General features: G+C 39.8%; 2 protein-coding genes across 3 annotated transcripts; both read left to right on the top strand.

Annotated features, from left to right (window-relative positions):
- The first annotated feature begins 318 nt into the window (after positions 1-318).
- On the top strand, positions 319-15039 carry LOC310958265 (nuclear receptor ROR-beta-like). Its single transcript, XM_083929119.1, has 10 exons — positions 319-740; positions 7469-7554; positions 7669-7810; positions 8255-8776; positions 9780-9901; positions 10182-10314; positions 10811-10918; positions 11586-11696; positions 12336-12448; positions 12542-15039. The coding sequence occupies exons 1-10, from the start codon at positions 734-736 to the stop codon at positions 12701-12703; spliced, it is 1506 nt and encodes a 501-aa protein (XP_083785245.1). The 5' UTR covers positions 319-733; the 3' UTR covers positions 12704-15039.
- Positions 15040-16142: 1103 nt separating this feature from the next.
- On the top strand, positions 16143-25413 carry LOC310957922 (endophilin-A2-like). 2 transcript variants are annotated; one of them, XM_083928672.1, is made up of 9 exons: positions 16143-16297; positions 19025-19093; positions 19237-19453; positions 19776-19909; positions 20123-20281; positions 21094-21197; positions 21557-21690; positions 21833-21889; positions 22600-25413. In XM_083928672.1, the coding sequence occupies exons 1-9, from the start codon at positions 16253-16255 to the stop codon at positions 22785-22787; spliced, it is 1107 nt and encodes a 368-aa protein (XP_083784798.1). In that variant the 5' UTR covers positions 16143-16252; the 3' UTR covers positions 22788-25413. The 2 variants fall into 2 exon arrangements, with proteins under 2 accessions (XP_083784798.1, XP_083784799.1); XM_083928673.1 differs by lacking the exon at positions 21833-21889.
- Positions 25414-25686: the final 273 nt, after the last annotated feature.

The following is a 25686-nucleotide window of genomic DNA, read 5'->3' as shown; positions in this document are numbered from 1 at the left end:
AGTAAACAAGGTGTCATCTCTCTGATAAACAAAGAGTTTATCAGAGAGATGTTCTGATAAACTCAGAGAATTCTGCACTGTTACGCGGCTGGTGTAGAGATGATATGAAGTTCAAGCAGAACTGACTGTGGGTCTAATTGCCTTCCAATATTCCTGGAAAGTATCATCTTTATTATCTCCCAATACAACCGAGCACTAGTCAGTCGCTTGTGAAGCCACCTTAAACTCGCTCCCGAGTGCGCGCTCCCGCGAGAGCTGCGAGAGGAGCTGTCGGCGGTGAGATCATGGGAGAGTCCACGCTGGGAGAAAGTAGGTTAGCAGGGTAGACTGAGAGGAAAGCAGGCGGAGAGTCAGAGCGCAGAGGGGGGGTCCGATCACCGGTTCGTCTACCGTGGGACTATTCTGTCAAAAAAGTTAAGCCAAATCTATTCGCCAGAAGTCCGAGACGATTACGATGCGATCCAAAGCGACTTTCTTTACTCTTTTATTTCGGTCGGACTCGGACTTGACCGGACTTGCCCGAGCGTTAAAGGAGAGGAGTTTCGGGTAGTTTTTTCCCCTCTTTACTTTGGTCGTGCTGTAGGAGAGCTGTCTGCAGCCCGGGACAAAGTTAACATTTATAGAGCCAGCTCTCTCTGGCTCCCGCGGTTTATTCTCTTCGCTCCTGTCACCTACATTAACCACATGTAGCCGGGTTCTTTCGTTGGTCGGCCGAGAAAAAGAAAACATTAAAATGAGGGGTAAGTTGATTTTTTTATTTCGCAATAAATCCGTGCATGTGTGAACTTGGTGAAGATAGTTCTGTACGGGCTTGAACGGCCACATGTGTGCGCACGGGGATTTGAGAGAGCCTGTTTTTCTCCCAGAGCGCATTAATCCCTCATGACTGGATTATGGCTGTAGAGAGCCCGAGGCTGCATGCAACGAAGTTCAGCTGCAATGATGAACAGCTGGAGGCATATTGTTCAATCATTAGAGATTGGAGAATATATGAGGTCTGTTTATGGTCAAATCAGTTCAATATATCACTTGTACACATGCGTAATTTGGCTTTTTGATTCATGGCGGTGCCAAATGTGTCTTTTTTTGAAGAAATATGAGTCATATGTCACTTGGGAGTCCTGTAAATTTTGCCAGGGGGTCCATGTTAGAGTTATGCAATAAGGAGAGGGAGGGGCGTTAGAGGAGGTTGTAATTAACCAAAACTGCAATTATGCAATGAAGATTTTATTCGAGTTTATCATTGTTTCTGATCAAGTGAATTAAAAACTTTAATGGTATTATGGTGCACAAATTCGCTTTAAATAATAATGCGTTTTGCTGTTCTCTGGCATTTATTTGTATACAATTATCACATTTTTTGACATTGTATCACAATTTTTTGCGTGCAAACTTTTATTGTGTAGCACTGACTTTACCAGATTAAACTGAGCCCCGTTGGTGTAGTTGTGTGATATTGTTGTGATGTGACGGCTGTGCCAGCATGGCCGACTGCATGAGTGCACAGAGGGAGAAGGCTCTGGCTGTTCCACTGACCTAGTTATGTCACCCAGCATTATACAGCATAGGCAGCGGAGGGAGGAGGAGAGGCTCTGAGAAGTGCCGTGCTGCCGGGCATGCAGCGCCATGTGCGGTTACAGGCGCGCAATGACAGTCGCACCATGACACAGGGTGAGCTTGAACTTGGACAGAGGGCAGCAGCAATTTGTTATTAACAAGGAAGGTTGCTCAGGCTATAAACAGGAATATGTGTTTATATGCGCCGAAATAAACATATCATAAAAAATATAGCCTGTATTAAAAATAGACCCCAAATATATATATAATATATATATTTATATTTTTATATATATATATTTTTATATATATATTTTTATATATTAGCAATAGGCTACATGAGTGATTTTAATCTGAAACAAGGATTTTATACCGCAAATACTTTTGCTATGCACATCAGAAAAAAATGTTAGTTGAAAACGATTGAAATCATCCTCGTCTTAGTGTTTACGGTTTGGTTGTGTTCTTGTGTAACAATCTTGTCTTGCATAACAGCCTTTTGTTGTGCAGGGCAGGAGATTAGCTGGAAGTTGTTTGTTTGTTTGTTTTAACAGGGGAGGAAAGAGATGGTTTTTTTGGGAGGGGGGAGAGGGGGCCTCTGATGGAGGGAGGGTCCATTTCTGGCAGGATATCCAACTGTAAACAAGCCGTGGCCCTTTCTTAGCTCACTGCACTGAAAATGTAGGTTATTCACTCAACCTGTCCTCTCCTCAGAAAAGCACGTCAGCATTTCTATCCCAGTTTGAACATGCATGAACACACTTTCAATCAAGTCTAAACTGTTCATTCCGTTATTCCAACAGCTTTGGCATGTTGACAGACTTTTTAGAGACCTGCTGTGATGTCTGGACCTTTGACACTTCCTTTGGTGTACTGTACTGGATAGCAGAGTGCACTTCTGCAGAATATGTTAATATTTATTACATAAAGTCACAGTGAAAGATCATAAGACACCCGGTAGAAGAGGCATATAGGATTCTCAGCTCTGTTCTAATCCCCCCTCTGTGGGCCTCAGCTTGGCCTCCACTGGTATTTGCATCTTTTAAAATAGAGCCTCTTGATTTGAATGCACCAGCAGCCAGACAGAGTCTATAGGCCCTGTATGCATTTTGACTATGTGAGTGAAGTCTCATCCGATTTGTTTTCCAAATAGTACCATCCTTAGAGAGCAAAATCCAGATATTTTGCGAGAGCTGCATGTCAGCGAATGGGGCTGTGCGCCACAACGTGTCAAGTGTAATTGGTTCATAAATTCAAGCTGAGAGTGTGAAAACAAACAGGGTTTTGTTTTCATTTCTGTTCTTCTTTGGTTTCATCTCCGCAGGCCTTGAGACTTTGAAAACACCTCCTGTTTGTGAAATAGAATAATCTGGAAAATACTCTTGTTACATGATTTCAAAAGATGAAGATGGGACAAGGGCAATCACAGTGGATTGTTGTTATGCAGCTCTGTGCTGTAAACCTACACCCAACTGTGAGGCATGACAAAAGTGCTTCAGTATTACATATATGTATAGAGCTCAAGCACAAAGCCAGTAAACCTCCTATTGAGTGTGTATTCCCGTGACGTCAGTCATTTTTATGCAGAGGTAGTGAATTTTCTTTTATAAAACACCAACTCCCATCAAGCCATATGTCAATCTCATGCTCAAGGGCTATTAGCTTTAGTCTGCATGTTATTATGACTTGCGTAATAAGCAAACCGCTTGTAAAACAGGTTATAAGAAATTATGTGTGTATGTGGCAGTGAACATGTCGAGGGTCATTTTTTCCCCTTGGGTTACATTAACACACTGACATACTGACTGTTTTAGCTACAGACCAGAGTGCTCCTGCTGGATGATTATTGGCAGTTTGTTTCACATTATGCCAAGAAGTGAAAAATTGGAAACCTGAAGTCAGTGATTTTTCTCTGTTTCTCTCTACCGCACCCCTACTGAATTAGCCTTTTGTGGAGATAACACAGTTACACATTAAGCTGGCTGATAAATGAACTGGGGCCAACGTATTTGTAGCTGAGCTGTTAGTGTCTGTTCACAGTTTATTCTGTTAAAAGGCTTAGGTGTGCCTCGCAAAGTAGCCGTCCTACTGCTCAAACACCGGCCTTACTCAAACACTATTCTTTTGTTTGCCATTTGCGTAATTTGAACTCATTTATCGCATTTCATGCTAGCATTTTATTACTTAGTTAATGTGTAAGGCCCCAATCAGAGAGAGCTTCTTTTTATCTCCTGGTGGCGTTTTGCTGCTTTTGCGTTGCCTTCCATTTGTCTGCCTCACATTTTTTTATTTCAGGGGCTATCCAAACGCCTCAAGTTGAAAAAACTCAAGTGGCCAACAACATTTGCGTCTTATGACATTGTCCCATTGGATAAATTGAGAGCTTTCTGTGGTCATTATACTGGCTGCCTAGGAAGGAAAAAAGCTGCGGCAAGCTGCTCTTATAAAACAAAAAAAAACAACAAAAAAAACATTATTTAAATATGCAACTCGCTCTGGGAGAGAAATATAAAGCTCTGCAAGCAGACTTCATTCATCATGTTAGCAAAAGGCATGATGGGTATTGACTTTCTTGGAATGCAGATTCTCTTGCTTGATTCTGCAGGGATAAAGGTCAGATGCCTAAGAGTGGGGTTTTAGCACAGGTCAGCAATTACATTGAGGGTTAAAGGTAAATGTTACTTTAACAGCAGTGTAGCTGCTGCTGCAGCGTCTCTATCATGATTGTCGAAGCAATCATGCAGAAAATGCACTAGTTCCAGCTTCTCAAATTTGCATACATGGTGATTTTCTTAGCCTTATATGACAGTAAACAGAATACTGTTGGTCCAACATTTAAAGTATTTTTTTTCTATTTTCTGATGTTTTTTTATGACAAGTTATTTGTGGGTTAAAGGAAAAAATAATGGATAATAGAAATAATTTATTAAAATAATTGTTAGCTGCAGCCCTAACTTTGTTCTCTATTGGCTCAGCGTTTACCTGGGTCCAGCTCTTTGAATCTGCCCACTCCACTGAGTTGATGTAAACAGAGTACAACTGGTTGACAGTTGTGTCTGATGTCGGGCAAGTTCAGTCTTTAAGACATTTTCTGTACTTCTTTGTAGGTAGGTAACTTGTATAATTGGAAAGTGGTTTTCATTTATAGGTTAAATACAATACTATCACATTAAATGTAGGCATATAAAGGATATACACGTTGTACTGTCTCAAGGTTGTGCTTGGATATCTGCAGAGGGTTAGAAAAGAGGAGTGAGAAAGCATGTATGTGGTTGTAGCAACAGAGGTGGGTGGCAGTGCATCTGTGTAATTCTGGCTCTCAGCACAGGACAAGAATAGCTTGGGTTGAAGCAGAGGCTCAATGTCAAAGACTGGGGAGTGGGCCGAATAGCTGACATTCAAGTTCAGAGTGTGTCTGCTTTGAGTGGAGCATTGCCAGGTACAGTGTGGGCTATTACAGTAAAATGTGTTTTTCTTATTAAAAGAACAGCAAAGTGTTTGATTATTGCATTGGAATAAGTCCATACAGAAATTGTGTTATGGGAAATCAGTGAAGATGTGTGTCGGGTATTAACTGAACAAATACTTGCAGTTTTTCTAGGCTTAATAAAAATGCCTTGCATGGTTTATTCTCTTGTTATGTAACATGGGCAGTTTTTTTTATTCAATATACAAGCCTTCAGGGAAATGTTTTAAGGAGAAGTCTGAGCTCAGCTCCACCTTAAAACTGGTCGGGATCGTGCATGCCTCCATCCTACCTCTCCCCGTACAGTGGGAAAGTGTGTCAGTAGGACAGAATGTCCACACGGCTGACAGGCTACCGCGCCCGAGTGACGGATGACTCGGCCAATACCAAGGAGGCTGCGAACGCCGCTCAGCCAGTGGGAAAGAGAGAGTCTGAGAAGGGGTGGGGTGTCGGTGTTGCTAGAGTGAGCCTGCTGAATGAGTGTTGTGAGGAATGCTCACAGACAAGAGTTATATAATCGTGAGATGAGGGAGGGGTGGAGGGGAACCTGAGAGAAAGACAGAAGGGAGGAGGGGGGGATATTTTTCCATTGCATGCCTGCAGCTGCCTAGATCGGTTGGAGTATTTTAGTCAACCATTTTAGTGAAGAGACAGATGACTGTATTAAAGGGGGAAAGAAAGTTTTCCAGTACCTAAGACTGCAACAATTCCTCCTCTATCACATAAACCTAAGCGTTTTTCCATACATTGTCTTTACAAATGTGATTTTGTAAATCAGTCTACAATCGTACACAGCAGGACTGAGCAACAACTATCTTGTGATGTAGCTGCTGTTGTTTTTCTTCCTTGGCCAAGAAAGAAGGAGTCTGTGTGTATGTGTCATGTGTGCAAGTGTCATGTGATTCCTTATCTGTTTGTGTTCCTTCATGGGGGCCACATGAAGGGTGCACGGCAGATCATCTTGTCTTGTACTGCATGTGCTTGTTGTGGGACAAATTTGTCTGCAGGGTCGTCGCCATCAATAGATGGAATACAAATATGTGACTTAATTGATGCTACATTGTTGCTCACCCACTAAACCCTTTACAAGATGTGTTTAGCCTTCGATTATTACAATCTGGTGCAAAGCAGGGAATTGTTTATTTTCTAAAATGTGGTAATTTCCTCCAAGACAGAGAAAATGTTATGTAAGGCATCCACATAAAACTTAGTACAGATTTTTGTTGGAATTAGATTTACAGATAGAAGATACTGTCACCCCTGCTAAAGAGGAATGTTTTAACTAAAAGGACTGACCTCAGGATCGCAGACTGTACTGAGAGTCAAAGGGGACTGACATGAAAGGTATTTGTGTCTAAACCTTCTGACAATGTCTGTTAAATCATTTTTAAAAAAACATCTGAAACTCCCAGCAAAGGGAGGCAAGGATACGTGTGACATAACTCAATGAGAAGAGAGATTGTTAAAAGCCTTGCAGCTGCATTTGTATTAGCTGGAGGCAGAGAGATGGGGGTATGACAGCCGTCTAACTGTGACAACATAAAAGCAGAGGGGACTTTTTGATGGTCTACAGAAGATAAGGAAAGAAAGTAGCCAATTTTGGCCAAGAATTATAGCTGGAGAAAAAATAACATTAATGACCAGAAAAAGAGTGTTAAAAGAGAGAGTCAAAAGAATTGTACCAGAATACGGCTGGCTTGATTTATGGTGATGGAAAACCAGCCAAGAATTAAAAAGGATCTTATACTTTTTGTCAGTGATCAGGGAGACGTTCTGTTAAAATCACTACTTTAAAAGAGTCTTAAACAAGTATTGAAGTGGGACTAACTACACAGCTGTATCATTAGCATACAACTGGAAATGGAAAATGTGTTTATTGACAGGATGTCCAAAGGGCTACAAATAAATGCAATGTATTAAGAGATACATAACTGACTACTGGGTAACACAAGAAAAGATAGGGGCCAAAGAGGAAGAGGCCCTTTCAAATTCAACACGTAAAAAACTTTAACCAGTGAAGTAAGAGAAAGACCAGTTAAAAAAACAGAGGTCAAACCAAGAAGGATAAGAAACAAACACTTACCAGAAGCAGCAGTGATCAGTAAATCAGTATTCATTTTGATAACAGCAGTTCAAGGGCCATAAAGAACAGACGTCTGACTGGAGTTTCTCAAAAATAATATTCATAAACAAAATCATTGCCAAAATCTTGGATAAAGTCTGCTGCTCAATAACTGCAAAATATGGGCTTTTCTGAATGTATAGTATGTCTGAATTAATGTATCATGTTACCCAGTGTTGTGTTAAGATGGATTGTTTTTTGGCAACAGTCCACAGTATGAGTCAATGATGTCAAACAAGCAATAGATGTAACTGATTTGAACTGTCTAATCTTTAGTTCTAGTTGTTTGTACATCTGACCTCTTGTTGTTTTTGGTCCTGCAGCTCAGATCGAGGTCATCCCCTGTAAGATCTGTGGGGACAAGTCCTCAGGAATCCACTACGGAGTCATCACCTGCGAAGGCTGCAAGGTGAGCAGGAACACAGCGTAAAGCACACTGAACTTTAACCAACCTGCTTTATCTCAATTTATTATGTACTGCCATTTACAGTGCTCGTATGTGTGTGTGTTTGCGTGTGTCTAGGGTTTCTTCCGTCGCAGCCAGCAGAACAATGCCATGTACTCTTGTTCCCGCCAGAGGAACTGCCTGATCGACCGAACTAACCGTAACCGCTGTCAGCACTGCCGCCTACAGAAGTGTCTGGCTTTGGGCATGAGCAGAGATGGTAAAGACACTAAGAGCACACTGTACCTTTCTTACACACTTTCTTTAACCATGACATGCAGCGGTATACTTAATCATTTGTACAGCTGAGTTTTGCTAAACCTTCCCTTACATAGGAGAAGTCAAGTGGATGTGTTTCTCCAGCTGCGTTCCTTTATTTTGAAGTTTATACCAGGGGAATTTGATGCCCTCAGTGCTAATGTTTCTCATCAGGAGACTGGAACATACAGTACTTATGGATAAGGTGATAGAAGTATGTGGGACAGAAATATTACAATTTGACTGAGTTGACAGCTGTAGAGAACAAATGTAAAATGTATTTTTTTTTGCCACAGCAAACTTGCAAAAAAAATGCATAAAATATGTATTTACAGTGTAAGACGCCTATGAATTGTTTTTGTTTGTCTGTTTGTCTACTATAATGAAATGTATTTTCTTTCTGCAGCGGTCAAGTTTGGTCGTATGTCCAAGAAGCAGCGTGACAGCCTCTATGCTGAAGTGCAAAAACACCAGAAGTCCCAGGAGTGTGTGGGCTCTGCAGAAGAGGGCACTACTGCTCTGTCCTTACCCAAAGAGGAAAGTGTCTGTGGCGGTGGCAGGGAGGATGGCGAAGAGGGTCTGAGCCGGTCCTACAGCAGTGGAGGCTCAAGCTCCACCCTTAGCGACCTGGATGACATTGCAGCGCTGCCTGACCTGTTTGACCTACCGTTGACCCCCGAGGAGGCCAGCGAGTACTGCAGCCTGGAGCTGCTCGGTGGCAGCACCGGGAACACCTCCAACTCATCGTCCTCTTCTTCCTCTTCCTCATCCTTGTCCAATCAGAATTCCCCACAGCAGACTATGCTGGATGGGTCAGAGGGCAACAGGATCCAGCACCTGCATACACACTCTCACATGTATCCGCTGTTGGGACACACAGATGCACTGCTGGACCATCTGCCTGATGACAGTTCAATAACAGACCTCGGTAAGAACTGAAAATGATAAATACCAAATAATTGTATCTTTTATTAACTTGTTACCTACACAAATGCAGACAGAAAGTGTAGAAGAATAACTTAAACTCTCAAATAGTACATTATGAAATAACATCTTTCAATGAAACAGGATATTAGAAGAACCAGACACTAATTTGTGAGGTCCTCCTTTTGCTTCTGTTTTCTCATAATTTCCTTCTGCTTTTAATGCAAACACAACACTCCCAACTTACGTTAAGCCACTTACTGAACAGCAGTCCAGGCAGCATTATTCCTTTCCCTGTGAAGCATTAGTCAAACTCTCTGGCGTAATCAGGAAAACTGAGTTATGGCATGAAATATAAAGCACAAGGACATATCTCATAAACAGGCTAGCAAAAAAGAAGAAGCAGAACCATCCGTGGCAGATAGAACAGTGACAAGGACCAGATTAAATGGTCAAAACAAGCATGAAACAAACAACACGAAACAGGTATAAGACATACAGCAGCATAAGCTCAAAAGCAAGGACAGCTAAAGGGATGGTGGCGTTTTTATAGAGAGCATTATAGATAGCATTTTATAAAGAAAGAAAGCAAAGGCATTTTTAAAGAGGTATCTCTGGAGGCCTTGAGGAAGAATACAGTTATTTTACATCATTATGGTTGCTGGAAACATTAAACCGCAAGGAGGCTTTGAATGGGACTCTTGGGACTTTTAAAGGAAGTAATGAGTAAATATTGTGACTGGTGGGTATTATAAGTGCAGGAGTTGGAAAACAGCCTAATAGCGGTGGCAATAAATGATTAGATGAGCCATCAGCACTTAATCTTGTCAGGGGCATCAGTGGCCAACGTAACCGCAGGGTTATGCAATGCATCTAGTTATTTAAGGTCACACTGCCATTGTGGATATGCAAATAATACCACTGTTACGTCCAAACCTGCTGCTACTGCAAATAACATGTGAGAAAAACACTGATGTTTATCTGTGTTTGCTGTTTTCTTTTCACAGAGCGCATCACTCAGAGTATTGTTAAGTCTCACTTGGAGACTTGCCAATACAGTGCTGAAGACATGAAGAGATTCACCTGGGTACAATATGCACCAGAGGAAACACGTTCTTTTCAAAACAAGGTATATGATGCACACTTTAAACCATATGTGTGTAAAATCTGCTGTCTTCACATATATTTATAGCATTGTATCAATAACAGATCGGAATAACAGCTCAGTACCATTCTGTTGATCAGGGTTAAAGTACAACTTCAATAAAAAAGAAGCATACTTCTCAGTGTGTAGGCAAAGTGTAACTGTAATTTTCACAAAAACAGTAGTATATTTTAACCTGTCTGATCAACTTTTAAAAAGGTATTTATATTGACGTGATCTGTTTTTTTATGTCACTGTTTTCCAGTCAGCTGAGTGGATGTGGCAGCAGTGTGCACACCACATCACCAATGCCATTCAGTATGTGGTGGAGTTTGCCAAACGCATCGCAGGCTTCATGGACCTGTGCCAGAATGATCAGATTATATTGCTGAAAGCAGGTCAGAACTCACATTTCAAATACTTCATTCATAGTCAGTTAATTCATGCAACGTAAACAAAGTTTGAACTTGCTAACTTTAGTTCCTTCCTGTTTTTTTTGTCTCCAACCTTCTACCTTTGCCTTTTTTGCCATCCGTTTGTCCATCCTGCTGTTGTAATAAATTATATATACCTGGTTCAAACACTGGGGAGAAAAATATGTTTCTTGAAACATTTTTTTTCAATATCTATGTATATATTTGATAATTTACTATCTTTTGAACATAAAAAAACCCTTTGTGGATATTTATGTTATCCTTTTGATTTTTAAATGGTTCAAATATGGCATTACATATGCTATGCACCAATCTGGATCAAAATTATTTATAATTTTGTTGTGTGTTGTTTTGTGCATGTTGGAGCATCTTGGACCTTCTCTGTCCCACACCCCCCAAATCCTCCTCTTCCTTGTCCATCTCTCCATGTCTTTGCCTCTGTCTGCGGCTGCCATTTCAGGCTGCCTGGAGGTCCTGCTGATACGTATGTGTCGAGCTTTCAACGTCAACAACAGCACCATTTTTTTCAATGGAAAGTTTGCCCCAGCCCAGTTCTTCAAAGCACTTGGTGAGGATCAGATGTAGTTGTGTGAGCTCCAAAATAATATATATATATATATATACTTGATAATTGACAGGTTGACACATTTCTCACTCTTTATGTAAAGTAGAAAATCACAGACACTGTGTGGTAATCATCATTAATGCCTAAGAAAATCCCTCTGCTCCCACAGAGATACCTCTGCATTGACTCAAGTAATTAATTCTTTTCAGTGACCAGACTCTATAAAGAGAGCTTGAATCTTGTAGACAGCAGCCCCTTAAAGCCAGAACTGACTTTGAAGAGATGAAATTGAAAGCCTCCGGCTGTATGTCAGTTTCCAATTTCTGAAGCACTGCCACTTTAGTACCACCAGAACTGTTTAACGATGCAGCCTAATGGAAAACAGTGTGATGAAGTCATTGAAGGGAACATTACCCAAGCTGTGTCATTTTAAAAGACATATTAAATCAGTCAATACAGCTTTTTCTTCTGTGAGCTGCTGAAAAAACTCAGATCCTAATTAGACTACAAACTTTTCACACTAAGAAGAGACAGATAGTTTCCAATCTTGGCCAATAAAACCAAAAATAGCAAAGGGAGTAAACATCAGGAAATTCAATTAAGCAGGACTATTAAAATCTTTAAGCTATCATTGTTTACAACTAATGTATCAATTCCTGTGTTTATGCAGGTTGTGATGACTTGGTTAGTGCAGTGTTTGACCTGGGTAAAGGACTCTGCCGTCTCCAGCTGTCTGACGAAGAGATGGCCCTGTTTAGCGCTGCTGTTCTTCTATCTCCTGGTGATTATCTTTTCCTATATCTCTTTCTCAGACATGCATTCATAAACACGAACATGTTCAAGAAGAAGTGTGCATTATACTGCAAAATCGTTGTGGTCTATTCAGTGCTGTTCTTTCCTTGGTAAAGAAGGCCACACTGATATTCAAGAGCAACTGTAGGATGTCCATTTTCAACATTCAACACAATATATTTGTTGTCGTAGATGTCTCACATATAGGTTTTCATATTTTTTTTATATACCAACTTCTGACTTTAAAAAGCAAAAAAGAGGTACACAATGTCTTCTCTTAAATAATGCCTTACAATTTTAAAAGCCGCAACAAGTCAATCCTTACATCCTGTGAAGCCAAACATTGTTTGAACTCACAGAACTTAATTGTAAATTTTCGTGGAGATCCTAAATTTTCCATACCAAAATATGTCAGGCTGACTTTTGAAGACTTTAAATATATTCCCACTTGACTGAATGGTGCCGCCATAAAAGGCAGTGTTGAATTTGAATATTTAACTGCAAACATCATATTCTGTCAATCAGGAGCTGATACAAACAGAATACATACTGTCGGAAAATGTGGATTAAATCTATTTAAGGGGAGACAAATCTGTATGTTAATGGGTTTTTATTGTCCCTCCTGTAGATCGACCCTGGCTAACAGAAGGGCAAAAGGTTCAGAAACTCCAGGAGAAAGTCTTCTTGGCTCTGCAGCACAGTCTACACAAGAGTGGTGCTTCAGATGAGAAACTTGACAAGGTAGATAAGACAAGAGGTCACAACTCTGCTTAAACAGATACACATAAAGACGCACACAACAGACTCACCTTTGTATATCTTTTGTCCCCACAGATGCTGTCCAAGCTGCCCATGATGAAGTCTATCTGTAACCTCCACATCGATAAACTCGAGTTTTTCCGTTTGGTCCACCCGGAGACTGCCTACAGTTTCCCACCATTGTACCGGGAAGTGTTTGGCAGCGAGATGTCTCTGCCGGACTCCACCAACAGCTAGACAGACAAATGAAAGAAATTAACAGAGTGCATTAAGAAGTAGGGAAGCAAAAAAGGAGAGACAGAGAAGGAAAGAGATACTGAAGCTCAACAACCAGCAGTTAAGAGACAATCCAGGATATAAATACTCTTCTCCAATGATCCCAAAGTAGTCCTCCACTCTCCCAGCAGTCAAAGCACCTTACACTACAGACCACACACGCTCATGGTCCTCTGCATATTGTAGCATTAACGACAAGTGGATGGGCATCGTTAAAATAACAGCCCACTAGCCATGAGACAGCTTAAAGCTCTAACACGTGTTTAACATCAGATCCACTGAGGATCACCCAACCAGTAATGAATGTACCTCATCGATAAGCACCAGTGCACAAGCCAGAGCCAAACAAAAGTGAATGTACAACCCTGCCACTCTAAGACAGTTTTAGAGAAAGAATGAAGTGTGTTGAGCCACAGGTCTCATTATTAATACAGTTCTCAGTTATGATTTCTCACTATATTAATACATCTCAGTATGGTACACCTGCGTATTCATACAGACAATATCTGTGTACTGACCATCACTTAGGGACCAAGATCATGAGTCATTTTCTCTGATATTAAAAGAAACACACGGATAGGATATGGCTCACGGCTTAGCCTAACTTTTTTTAATCGGCTGAGAACAAGTTTCTCACACACATGCGCACACACTCACACACATTTAGACAGTGTTCGGTGCTGCCTTTTTTTGTAGGCTCTTGTAATGCAATGAGAAACCTCAGTCCCACGCACCCCTTTCCTTGTAAATGCCACTTAGAGTCAGGACAAGATGAAACTATCTTTAATTTATATACACATTTATAAACAAATATTTTAAATAAGAATGTAAATAGATGACATATAAGTATATGGAGAGAGTGAGAATCTGCGAGTTCAGTTCAGAGGGAAAAGTAAAGACAAGTGAGGTGTAGTAAGATGTAGAGAAAAGATGGATATTTCAGTAAAACTGGTTGTTGGACTTAAATCGTTTTCTGGACTACTTCCTCTCTTGACTATACCCTCAGGTTTCCATGGCAACAATCCCCTCTTACCCTTACGGTAAACCCAGCTGGGTTAGGCTCGGTCATCACACAAGCGACGGGGTGGACACTTGTTGCAGATGCGACACGGCAGGGGGGAGCAAACAAAGGCGAAAAAACATTTCCTTTGCCTTTCTTTCAAACTGAGAGATTTCAGTCTGCGCTGTTGCTGCCCCCCTCCACTGCCTCCCTCCTTGCAGAAAGAGACAAGAGGACAAACAAGGACACTAAGGAAAAGAGAAAGCAAGGCAAAAGAGGACTTTATGAACTGTATAATAAAACGGGATGCACAGGGTCTCCCCACCTGTTTCTAACCAGCAGCCAGTACAGTAGGTGTATAATTGTCTTTCACCCATGTTTAAGTTGGTCGAAGGCCGGAACAACCATGAACCATAAACCCTCCTTGCTGGTTGGAGCAACTGTATTATTTTGTACATTTGCTGTTTCTATCTCCTTTAGTCCCTACCCCAACACTTGTCCAAACACCAAGCACTTATACTTTCCTCTTCCTCACTGGACACTAGTCTAAGGCCAGACAGAGCTACCAGCTGCCCCCGAGTTGGGCCTCAATGCCAGTAAGACTTAATAGTTTTTTGTCAATCTGTTTTATTTTTATTTTTGTTTTATTCCATATCTGTCACACAAGGTCACCCATAATTGTTTACATTTTTCATGTACATAAATAACACGCTCTCTGAAGGCTGTTATTGCATTGAGATGATGATAATGTCTACTCGGGGTGCTGTGAAGTTCTTGAGCAGAGTCCGAGGACCTGCCGCTCAGGGAGCTAGCTGTGGTCTCTTGTCCCTTTATTACAAGTGTCGTCTTTTAGCCTCGTGCTCCTCACACCTTTGCACCTAAGATGAGACCCATAACCATAATCACTGTGTACGTAAGTTCTATTTTTGTGAATGTTACTCACAAAGTGTCAAAGCCTTTCCCATTTGTCCTAATATTGTGACATCAAATCTACAAAACAGGAATTTGAAGAAAAAAAAACAAATCAGTTAGCGTTAAAGATGAACTCATTATTAGGGTTTAATGTTTCTTTTTGCTGTGATTTTCATTTATTTGTCTGTCTTTTATCCACCTTTTTCTTTGTGTCTTCACTTTTGTCTTGTAAAGTCAGTGATCTATTTTTTTTAATTGAAGAAAGATTAGGTACAAACAAAAAAGAATAGTTTGTCTCCCTTCTCTTTCCCTGTATGACAAACTGTATAAGAGGTATGTTACTAGTCCAAGAGTAACCGAGTTACACAGCTCGATATATATTGTTGTCCAATGGGATACATTATGTGGTTTTAAGAATGTAATAAATGGTTTCTTTTTCTTTTGAAATGTTTCAATAAGTCTTATTTGAACTTGAATTTGGCTTTCATGTTGATATACATGACTGCATATTGTTAACTGATCAGATGTCCAAGCAGTCTATTAAATCACTGCTCTGATATTTGAATCAGATGATGGAGCAAATGCAAATACCCACGACCAACCAAATGTTTTGAATGAAAGATTAGGATGGCATTGTATTCTTTCAGTGACATTTACCTTGCAAGTACAACAAGAAAACTATTAATCAATTGACAAAAAAATAATCAGTAACAATTCTGATAAACTAATATTCACTGAAGTCATTTATCAATCAAAAACATCCAACCCTTTTCTGGTTGCAGCTTTTCCAATTATGAGGACGTTGCTGCGTTTCTCCATTATGGGCTGTATCATTAATTAAATGTCAATGTTGAACATTTAAAGTTAAACATGGAAATTCAAGTTTACCTTAGAAATAGCAGTTGACAAAGAAAGAGTTTAAGTCTACTTATGTTTTCCCTGTGCTTTCATCCACATCTCAAAGTCTTCAGACTGAAGAATTTAAGATTTTTCTAGGAAATTGTGATGAGTGTCTTTCTTTTTTCATCTTTAGTCTGACATTTTATGAAACAGATGATTAATTGACAAAATGATAATAATCAAAGTAATTGATACTTAAAGATTGAATATGTAGAATATTAAAAACCCACGGGGCGTTTTGAGGGGTAACAAACAGTAGAAACGATAAGTGAATAATAAAAATGAAATGAACAGATGATAAGGTAAAAATAAAATAAAAATAATAAAATAAATAATGTAAAAGTGTGCTTTAAGAAGTAATTTAAAATAAGTCACTGACTTGGTGTCATGTGGCAAAAAAGTGTGTGTGTGTGTGTGTGTGTGTGTGTGTGTGTGTGTGTGTGTGTGTGTGCGTGCGCGCGCGCGCGTGTGCGTGTGTGTGCGTGTGCGTGTGTGTTGACCCACTTTATCCACCAGGATGGAGCCTCCCACATGAAGCTGGGGCCAGGAAATTGTGGTTGCCTAGCAAGTTCCACATCCACGGTGCAAAGTTTGAGGACTTGGTTTCGGCTGCTGTCTGCTGTAACTTACAGCAAATAATATTATTTTAAAACACATTCTCCCCGTCGAGGTCCAGGTGTCAACACAGACGGTGCAAGATGTCGGTCGCAGGACTTAGGAAGCAATTTTACAAAGCGAGTCAGGTAAGAGCGCGACCTTTAATTGTGAAAAAAAAACATTAGCGGGTAGTTTAGCTAACGCTAGCTAATTTGGCTAACTAGCTTACACTTTTATGGCGAGTTTACGCTAACTTCGAGATAGCTGGTTAACCACAGTGAAAAACGTAATGTGTAACACTTAAAGTGAGTTAACGATAAAAAAATATATTTATTTGCCAAACTCTAGTTATATTAAACGCTTTATTTTAAAAAGTATACGACTAACGTTTGATATTGCTTCAACAACTGTTGATATTTTGTGGCTCACGGGTAACGTCAACCGTGACGTTAATTTAGCTAACGTCAATCTAACGTTAGTAAATTGACGTCACGTTTGTAACCTTTTAGCGTAATTAAGAGTTACTGTGAAAGTACTGTATGTCGTGGATTCGTCGTGTCTTGCTGTTGCGGATGTTAAACAGCAGGTAAAGTCACCACTCAAGTGTTAATGCACTTAAGGGATGTTCATGTTTGCATCTCTGAGGTGTTGGATTACACAATGTTTTCAAAACACTTCATGACAAATTAGCCAATGTGTTGTGGTATCATCAAATCAATCACGCACCACATGTTGACTGTTATCTTTAAGTGAAGTCAATATGTATCTTAATAATCTAATGTCATCCAGGCACTGAGATTATTGTATTATTCCATGCGCTTCTTTTTAACATTGGGTATACAGTTTCCTTTGCTGAGCATCTTATTTTGAAATATAACTCTTTTTACACTGTCAATGTGGCAGATAAGTATAAGACTGATGCCAGATTGCTCTGGAAGCTTGGAGAAGCAAGTCAAACATGTATTCAAATAGAAATGTCTTGATGCCATGTCAGCCAAATGTCTGACTGCCAGATTGTGTTCAGACATTCACAGTAGTCTTACATTTTTGGATTTATTGAAGTAGGATTTTCTTTTGCTTCCAATTTTTTTAACTGGCACTCATTCCTCTAAAAAAAAAAATATAACTCTTTGCTCTTGAGACAGTTAAAAGTTAAACACGCCACCACAAACAAAAAGCTCAAGACATGGCCTGCAAAACTGGTGGCCGATGTTTTGATGACACCTGCCTTGCAACAGGTTTTTGCTTTGGCCTAACATTATGTGACATGCAAGTGACGCCTCCTTTCTCAGTGGGTGTGTTGGCCTAATGGAATCTTACTTATGCGACTACTCTGCCCAAACCAGCTTCCAATCCTTAACTAATCCAGTAGACAGAGTTTTAGTCAGTATGTTGATAATACAGCAATAATAACAAACCAGGGTGGGTGCACATAAATCGTATATTCAATATAAGCTTTGGCAAAACGTAAGCAGTGCAGGTAGATTGCTAACACCAAAGTACAGTGGTACTGGCCAACACCCAATGTGACTGTCAAGTGTTGGGAAATACAGCATAGCTGTTAACATGTATGATCCACTGAACACCCTGCTCTCTGTTAGCACAAGCCAGGTCAACAAGCCATTTAGGCTAAGAAAATAAATAAAACAGGGTGGACACATTATGTTACATATCTTGCTTTTGTTTTCTTACCAATGAGACTAAACACACATGTTCTCTATAAAATTATGAATCTCTTTTTAAGCCACATACTCATTTTACTTATTTAGATTTTATCGTTTAGCATATTTAGGTAACAAAAGGTATACATAATTTAAGCTAAATGTCTTATAACTACAACTAAAATCCAAAGTTTTTTTCAGATAGATTTCATACAATAGAGCTTGATGGGCAGGTTTAATGGTCATAAAGGACAAAAAAATGTGTGCTGGCAATTATGAAGCCTGATTGTGTTTTAATTTCACACATCTGCATGTGGCGACTTCACATCTGGTACCGAGTGATTCAGTAATTGCAATTAAAATGTTGTTTATTCGACTTAATAAGGGAACATGTAGGGCTGAATTATATTCCATGAATCAATTGGCAATCAGTGCCTAGGGTATTTTCAGAGCCACTGACCATTTCATACATATTAACTGTACCAGCCTGTGCATTGTATAAACTAAAGAGATAGATTGATCCATCTGGCCAATAGAGTTTTATGTGCAGTGGGGTGCCGACAGCTGTACCGAGTTGAACCAAATGAGAAAACGCACACACAATGAGTCTCTGTTAGGCGTGCCAGCCAACTGCACTGGATTTTAAAATTTGATGCTCTGGATGAGAAATGGAGAACTAACTGTATATACCATGCATGAGTCAGGATATGAATTGAGAGCAAGATGAAGTTAAAGTGTGTGTTTAGTAAAATTATCCATGGATGTAGTTGTAGTGTAGGAAACTGCAATGTGTGTGCTGAACTGATGGGGGAAAAGGAAAACCCTTAGTAGATTTCCATATAAAACAGAGGATGTGAAAGTCAACTATACAGCATTCATTCCCTCATGCAGACTTGAGGTTCCTTCACTGATGGAAAACATGGGTATGTCTTGGAATTTGAGAATTGTTTTAACCAGGCCCTGAAAAAGGAAAATGGTGGGAATTGTTAAATACCCATTAATATTTGGAATAAAATGGTGTTCTGTAGTTGGCTTCCCACTTGGAAAAGCAGTGGAAGGCAGTAAACAAATATATTCACAATATCATCCAATTTCAAGGATTATTTTCTTATATGGCCATGTGTAATTTGTCAAGTAAGTCATGGATCACAAAATGTGGAATGCTAAAAGTATTTTTCCACCAGTCTGCTTCATTACTTGCTGTGTTCACAGATGGTGAGTGAGAAGGTTGGAGGTGCAGAAGGAACCAAACTGGATGAAGACTTCAGGGTGCTTGAGAGGGTAAAATTTGAGAAATTTGAATATTTCTTCCTTAATAACCAATTAAGCGATTATCAAGATTGTTGGTAATTAATTTAATAGTTTTATTAATCATTGTTTGTCTAATACATATGAGTGATTGTCTTTCTAACGTGTACCACCAGAGAGCAGATATTACCAGCAAAGCAGTGTTGGAAATCATCAATAAAACATCAGAGTATCTCCAGCCCAACCCTGCAACAAGAGCTAAGCTTACCATGCTCAACACAGTGTCCAAAATGCGCGGACAGGTCAACAGTCCGGGCTATCCCCAGCCTGAGGGCCTCCTGGGGGAGTGCATGACCAAGTATGGACATGATATGGGCGTGGACAGCAACTTCGGTAAGCACAGTGGAGACTGTTATAGGATGAGTTATAAGGAAAAAGTTATGCACATTGTGGTGTATGTTTGTGATGTTGCAACACCATTTTTTGTCCTTCCCGATTCCATTTCCATACTGATCTGATACCAGTGTATACTACTAACCCTGTATGGGTGATGTGATCGCTATCATGTATGACCTGGGTCAGGTTATACATATAGAGAATGATACGACTACTGGCATCACAACAACTCTACCTAATAAATAGCCAAAGATTATTATTAAAATTTCCCTCAATGCCCCACTCCCTAAGGCAGATATCTTGTGTGTTTTTACTGCAGGTGGGGCACTAACAGATATTGGGACGTCAATGAAATCGATGGCAGAGATCAAGGACTCTCTGGATATTGATGTGAAGCAGAACTTTATTGACCCACTGCAGGCAGTCGCTGAAAAGGATATCAAAGACATTCAGGTAGAGTCTGTGCATGTACAGGCAAGGCATTGACTAATGTGCTCTGCAGTCTGTGTATTTACTACCCTGGTGCAGAACAGTGGATTTACACACAAAATGTTAGATCATGCAATCTTCTCAAAACTATTGTAAACAAGTGAAAATACTTTGATATTCATATGATTTTGTCTGTGAAACCTCACCCTTCCAATCCCAACTCTTTCCACCCCTCAGCACCACCTGAAGAAGCTGGAGGGTCGCCGCCTCGACTATGATTATAAAAAGAAACGTCAAGGCAAAATCCAGGATGAAGAGATCAGGCAGGCTCTGGAGAAGTTCCACGAGTCCAAAGAGATGGCTGAAAGCTCAATGCACTACCTGCTGGAAACAGATGTGAGTAACCTGTAATCTTGATTAGCTTTGCATCGCAGATGACACATTGAAACCTACTGGACTTTTTTTGATAAAATGCTGCAACAGGTTTAACAGGTTGATGGTGGTTTAATAGATTAGTAGATTAAATGCATCAAAGTCCTAAAGATTTTGAGGGGGAGCTGGGGTGTTTCACTGAAGAAAGAAGACATTGTAAAAGCTTCACACGTTGTTGTTTGTTTTGTTCAACCTTTGGACCCGGAAATAGTATTTTGAAAGGGTGTTACGCCGGACTTGTAGACCAGATAGTGACAGGAGAAATACATTCAATACAATACTTAAGAACTAGTTAGACAAACAAAGCAAGCAAAATATATTTGGTATATTTAAAAAAATGTAAATATACATTAAAATGTAACATTCTTTTAAAAGTGCCTATAAAGTACCTGATAATATTGATTCTGGATAGAATCTCTGTTTCTACTTGCGTTGGAAATGCATGTTGCTTGCTGCTCACAGCTTCTCAGAAACCAGCCACATGTTATTTCCTAAGAACAGTGTGTCAGGTGACAAGTGTCTTGTTTTTCCAACAATGACTTGCAGTATTGTGGGCTTGTCAAACCCGTTTTTCTAGGGTCTTACCGTTTTCATACCTTCAATTATGAGATGTTTCAGAGTGTAGTTATTGTGGTAAAAAAATTTTGATGTAATGATAACCAAATTAAATAATGAGAGACTCGAATGTAAATGGTTAACCAGTAAAGAATGCTCTGAAGGACCACTGCACTTTCTGTGTTTAGTCTCATTTGAACATATTTTTTGTGTGCATGCAGGTGGAGCAGGTGAGTCAGCTGGCTTCTTTTGTCGAGTCTCTGCTGGACTACCACACACAGGCCGCAGATGTCCTGAAGCAACTTTCTGACAAGTTGAAAGAAAGGTCAGTGTCATGACTATTTGTGGAAGATGGCATGCCTCTTGTTTGTTAAGTATTTAATGTAAATTGGCTCATATAAATTTGGGTAATTATTTTTGGTTTTGAGAAAATATGTTGTTTTTTGAAAATAAAAATATGTATATACTGTATATATTTTACTTTGGAAAACATGAAAAAAAACACAATAAGGAAAAAAAAGAGTTTTGATTTTGATAATTAACTTGCAGTTGTAGTAATTGGATTATAGCCCATGAGAAAATTCCTTAACATATCTTTGTTTAACTTGCCTGCCTCTGTATTGATTGTATCTCCTACTTGTACGCTCATAGAGACCATGTGTTTTTTATTCTGATTGTGTGCAGGGTGAATGAGGCTCAGTCTCGTCCAAGGCAAGATTACACACCCAAAGCCAGACCAGCCTATGACTATGGAGAGGTAGAAGACTCTAACGGGGGATACTCACCAGCTGCAACATCCCCTCCAGCTTACTCTGCCGGTAAACTTATTTTTGTGTATTGACACTGCTTGGTCGTATGTGTGTGTGACTGTGTGTTTACATACAAGGCCTTTTCCTAAAAAGGTGTGTGTGTGTGTGCATTCTTAAGACTGATGTGTTTTTCTTCTGTGACATTAACCAGCCCCAGCACAATATCCAGGTCAATCCTTCCAAAGAACCTCCGTCAAGAGCAGACTGCGTGAGTGAGACATGAAAATAACATGACAACAAATTAGGAAGTTTCACTACTTTCACTTGCTCTGGTGCACATCTGTGTGGCAGAAAGGTGTATGAATGTCTGTGTGATGGCAAATAATTTGACTACTTTTGCTAAATGGTGTTTGTTGGGTCCACCTTTTGTCTCTCTGTCAGGTTCCCAGAGCAAGATGGGGCTTTGGATAGAAATGTCAGCAAACTACATTCCAGTTTTGTTTTTACCTGCACTGTCATGGTTTTGCTGAATTTTCTGTATCTGTATAAATGACTATTCACTAACTGATGAAGGTTCTGAATCTCAAGAACATTCACTAAATGACACTAGGTTCATTTGACAGATATAGTCAGAGGGTGAATTTAATACCATTCAACTCTTCGGTCAAATAGAAGAAAACAAATGTTATTGCCTAAAACTTTAGCATGGTCATAATGGCTGTAATAACACAATAGTTGAGCTATGTAACATGTCAGTACATTGAGTTGATCTTGAGCTTCAGAATGATTCAACCTTACCACGCTGATGACTAACTTGTAAACAGCTCCTGTTTTAATTACTTCCATTTCATGGTTTATTCCAGAGTCCTATTGGAAAACATACTGGTGATGACACAGCATATACTAATCTAATTAAAGTGAAAGTATCAGATATTATTTCTCATAACATTTCTCTACCTTTTGTGTCTCTCTCTGCAGCTGAGGCATGCTGTAAAGCCCTTTATGACTTTGATCCAGAGAACGAAGGAGAGCTGGGCTTCCGCGAAGGTGATATCATTACCTTGGTCAGTCAAATCGATGAGAACTGGTTTGAGGGAACGATTCGTGGCAAGTCAGGATACTTCCCCAACAACTATGTTGAAGTGGTGGTGCCTCTGTCACACTGAAAACAGCAAGGCAAGAGGGGGACTGCAGGATGGAGGGGATGAAAAGGGGGGATGGTAGTGGATTACCAACTCTCGATAACCAAAAGATATATTTTCTTTATTGTAAATAAAGGGTAAACATCTCAAGACAGGGAGCTAATTTGTACCTAGGAGTTTAAAGAGCTTTTTAATTTTGTCAGATTCTGTCAAAATTTAATGCTGTTTTAAAAAAAAAGTAGGGGGGGGGGTGTTCAATCAGAACAATGGCTGCGTAATGTTCCGGTGCAAGTATTTACATTCATTCTCAATGCACCTGTGCACTTTGTACACTACACCTCTATCACCGGGACTGATGAAGACGGATAAGGAGAACATGATATCTGTAGTTACATTTGTAGCAGAATCCAAAAACACTTAAGAATTACAAATACTTTATTCTCATATTCTGAACCTATTTTATATTCATAAGATGACATTTTTTGTCATTCTATGTATTGGTCATATTGGTACTACACACATTCATGAATATGCATGCATTCTACCAAACACTGTTTTATACACTCCCAGGTTTCACTTCTGTGCCTTCAGGCTTTAGTACTGTTGTCATCGTGGACTAGTAAGAGTCAACATGGAGGACTGGCTGCCTTCTGTCGATGTTTGAGGCTATCCTGCACTGCCATCTGGTGGTCCTAGAAATCATTCTTGGCTATTGGCACTGTGATACGGCCTCTATTATCTCGTACCAAATCCACATTGAGTGGCATGTCTTACGTTTTAGTGTGGATTTGTTTTCTTCCAAATGTATGTAAAACTTAAAAAATGGCCGGAGCCGGTCAGCAGATAACATTGACTGACTGATGGCTTAAATGTTTGTTTATTTCATTCTTATACCACTGCTGATCCAGCAAAGTGGCAGCTTTACAAACATAAGCAGTTTGTTCCAGACTAAAGAAACTGTTTTAAAGTTGATTCTTAAGAGCTGGAGAGCATCCATAAATATGTTGAGTTTTATAACCTTTATCACACCGATTATTGCTATGTTGACAATGATTTAATGCCATAGCCTGTAGCCCTTCCAATGTTTCTCACTGCACTCCACTCCGTTTTGAGATTCCCACATTGGATGAGACTTCTGTTTGTCATTAAAAGGCAACATATTTTGCACAGCCTCATGCGTGTAGTTCTACAATAATAATCCATTTATTTACCTAACATTTTAAAGAAGGAAAGCAGAGTACAGCACACAACAATGTAACATGATTCAACTCCTCCCCAACTATTTTCACAGCATTACACTAAAGCCATAAGCAGAAGCGTCCTTCAGTTCCTCTATTTACTCAGGCCTGTATTGATACTGCTGGCAGTGTCACTCACAATGTTTTGTGGGCTTTTTACCCAACTTTTTGTCAATACGTTTTCAGTCTGTGTGTAAGCTTGGCTGTAGTACTCTAACCTATCATTTGAAGCATGGAGATTAATCTGATGTGTACTGGGTGTTTTTGTACCGGCCTACATTTTCAGGCTGAAACTGTGCACCAGACCTGACAGAAAATGCTCCAAATCTATCTTCAAACTATTGTGTACAGAATTTAATAAAAATGAGGAAGGTCTGTTGACAATAGCCAGTTTCAGTTTCAATTAAGTCTTTTACAAGCGGACTATGAACTGTGTGGGTTTGTGCTGTTCACTAAAATACCAACTTTCTCCTCTTGTCATGATCTCCTTGTTATACCGCCCCCCACCACACTCATCTCTCCCATCTCTGTTTAAACGGGGAGCGGAACAGACAGGTCTTTTCAGGAGGGAAGGGCACACAGCAGTGGATTATGCCCTCCCTCCCCCACTGGTCTTTATTCACCACCTGCCCCCTGTACCCCTGCCCCCTTTCTCATTATCTGCACCATCCCGATCCCATAGTGCCTCGGGAGTCTCCTGGTCCACTCCTGGAATAATCTCCTCATTGTTATCATAGTATGCGCCTCTTAAATGTATGTCTCTTATGTTGTTAATGTTAAGTATAAGGCTAGGGTTTTTTGGCTGTGCTGAGTAGTAACTGTGGTTCAGCTGTGGGTTTACGTGCCTCATTACACTAAATCAAAAGCCCAGGGTTTGAGAAAGGACAAGAGGGGTTCAGGTTGAGCTATTATGCAGTTTGCATAATATTGATGACAACTAATGTTGTGTAACAAAGGGCTAAGATCTGTACGCTCTAAGTCTGCTGCTGGCTGCTGTCACATCTGAAAGAGTTGTCTGTATGCTGCGGCTTACATTAATTGAAACACTACATTATTCGATGGCTCGTATTGCATCTACAAGCATAAGTATCTCAACTTTGCAATATTGATGAATTAAGTATTACAAGACTTTAAAGCTTTATTTTTTATTATGCACAATCTTAATGGAATTTTCTGTGTTAAAATGTAACTGCTTTGCATGTGTCTTCATTGAGACTTCTGTGTTATACACAATGCCTTCATTTTGTAACTGTGACACTGTGGTGACTAAAAGTGGGATTATCCTGGATTATCTTTAGGATATATGGATTACCTCTGTACTAAATGTAATCTTCTGTGTATTGTATATTTTTGTTACTATGGTAAGGGGAATGGAATGGATGCTGCATTCGCTTCTTCAAATAAATATTGTAATTTGGTTCCTAGTGTGTCTTTACTTCTCTGTATTGGATGTTTTAAATGCCTTCAATTTAATTATACTGTTATCACATGCAGAAAATATAATCGAGGTATATGATCATCTCTTTTTACATGTACATCCGTCTATTTTTTCTTTTTCTTTTACACAACTGGTCATTTTTGTTGAAACATCTCTATACATTGGACATTTATCCCTCAACCATCCAGTGTCTAATCGGCACAACCACCCGTCTGCCTGATCCCCAGACACAGCAGGCTACACCGGC

Source organism: Echiichthys vipera (assembly GCF_963691815.1).
Source record: "Echiichthys vipera genome assembly, chromosome: 15".
In the NCBI taxonomy this organism is placed as follows: domain Eukaryota; kingdom Metazoa; phylum Chordata; class Actinopteri; order Perciformes; family Trachinidae; genus Echiichthys; species Echiichthys vipera.
The sequence above is the reverse complement of the archived record's forward strand: the minus strand, read 5'-3'. Positions and strand labels throughout refer to the sequence as shown.

Excerpts from the sequence above, each read along its gene's own strand:
- LOC310958265 (XM_083929119.1), top strand. Across the intron at positions 11,697-12,335 it reads TGCTGTTCTTCTATCTCCTG|ATCGACCCTGGCTAACAGAA; the intron begins GTGATTATCTTT and ends TCCCTCCTGTAG. Across the intron at positions 12,449-12,541 it reads CAGATGAGAAACTTGACAAG|ATGCTGTCCAAGCTGCCCAT; the intron begins GTAGATAAGACA and ends TTGTCCCCACAG.
- LOC310957922 (XM_083928672.1), top strand. The coding sequence starts at position 16,253 with ATGTCGGTCGCAGGACTTAGGAAGCAATTTTACAAAGCGAGTCAG. Across the intron at positions 19,454-19,775 it reads GGGCGTGGACAGCAACTTCG|GTGGGGCACTAACAGATATT; the intron begins GTAAGCACAGTG and ends TTTTTACTGCAG. Across the intron at positions 21,890-22,599 it reads CTCCGTCAAGAGCAGACTGC|CTGAGGCATGCTGTAAAGCC; the intron begins GTGAGTGAGACA and ends CTCTCTCTGCAG.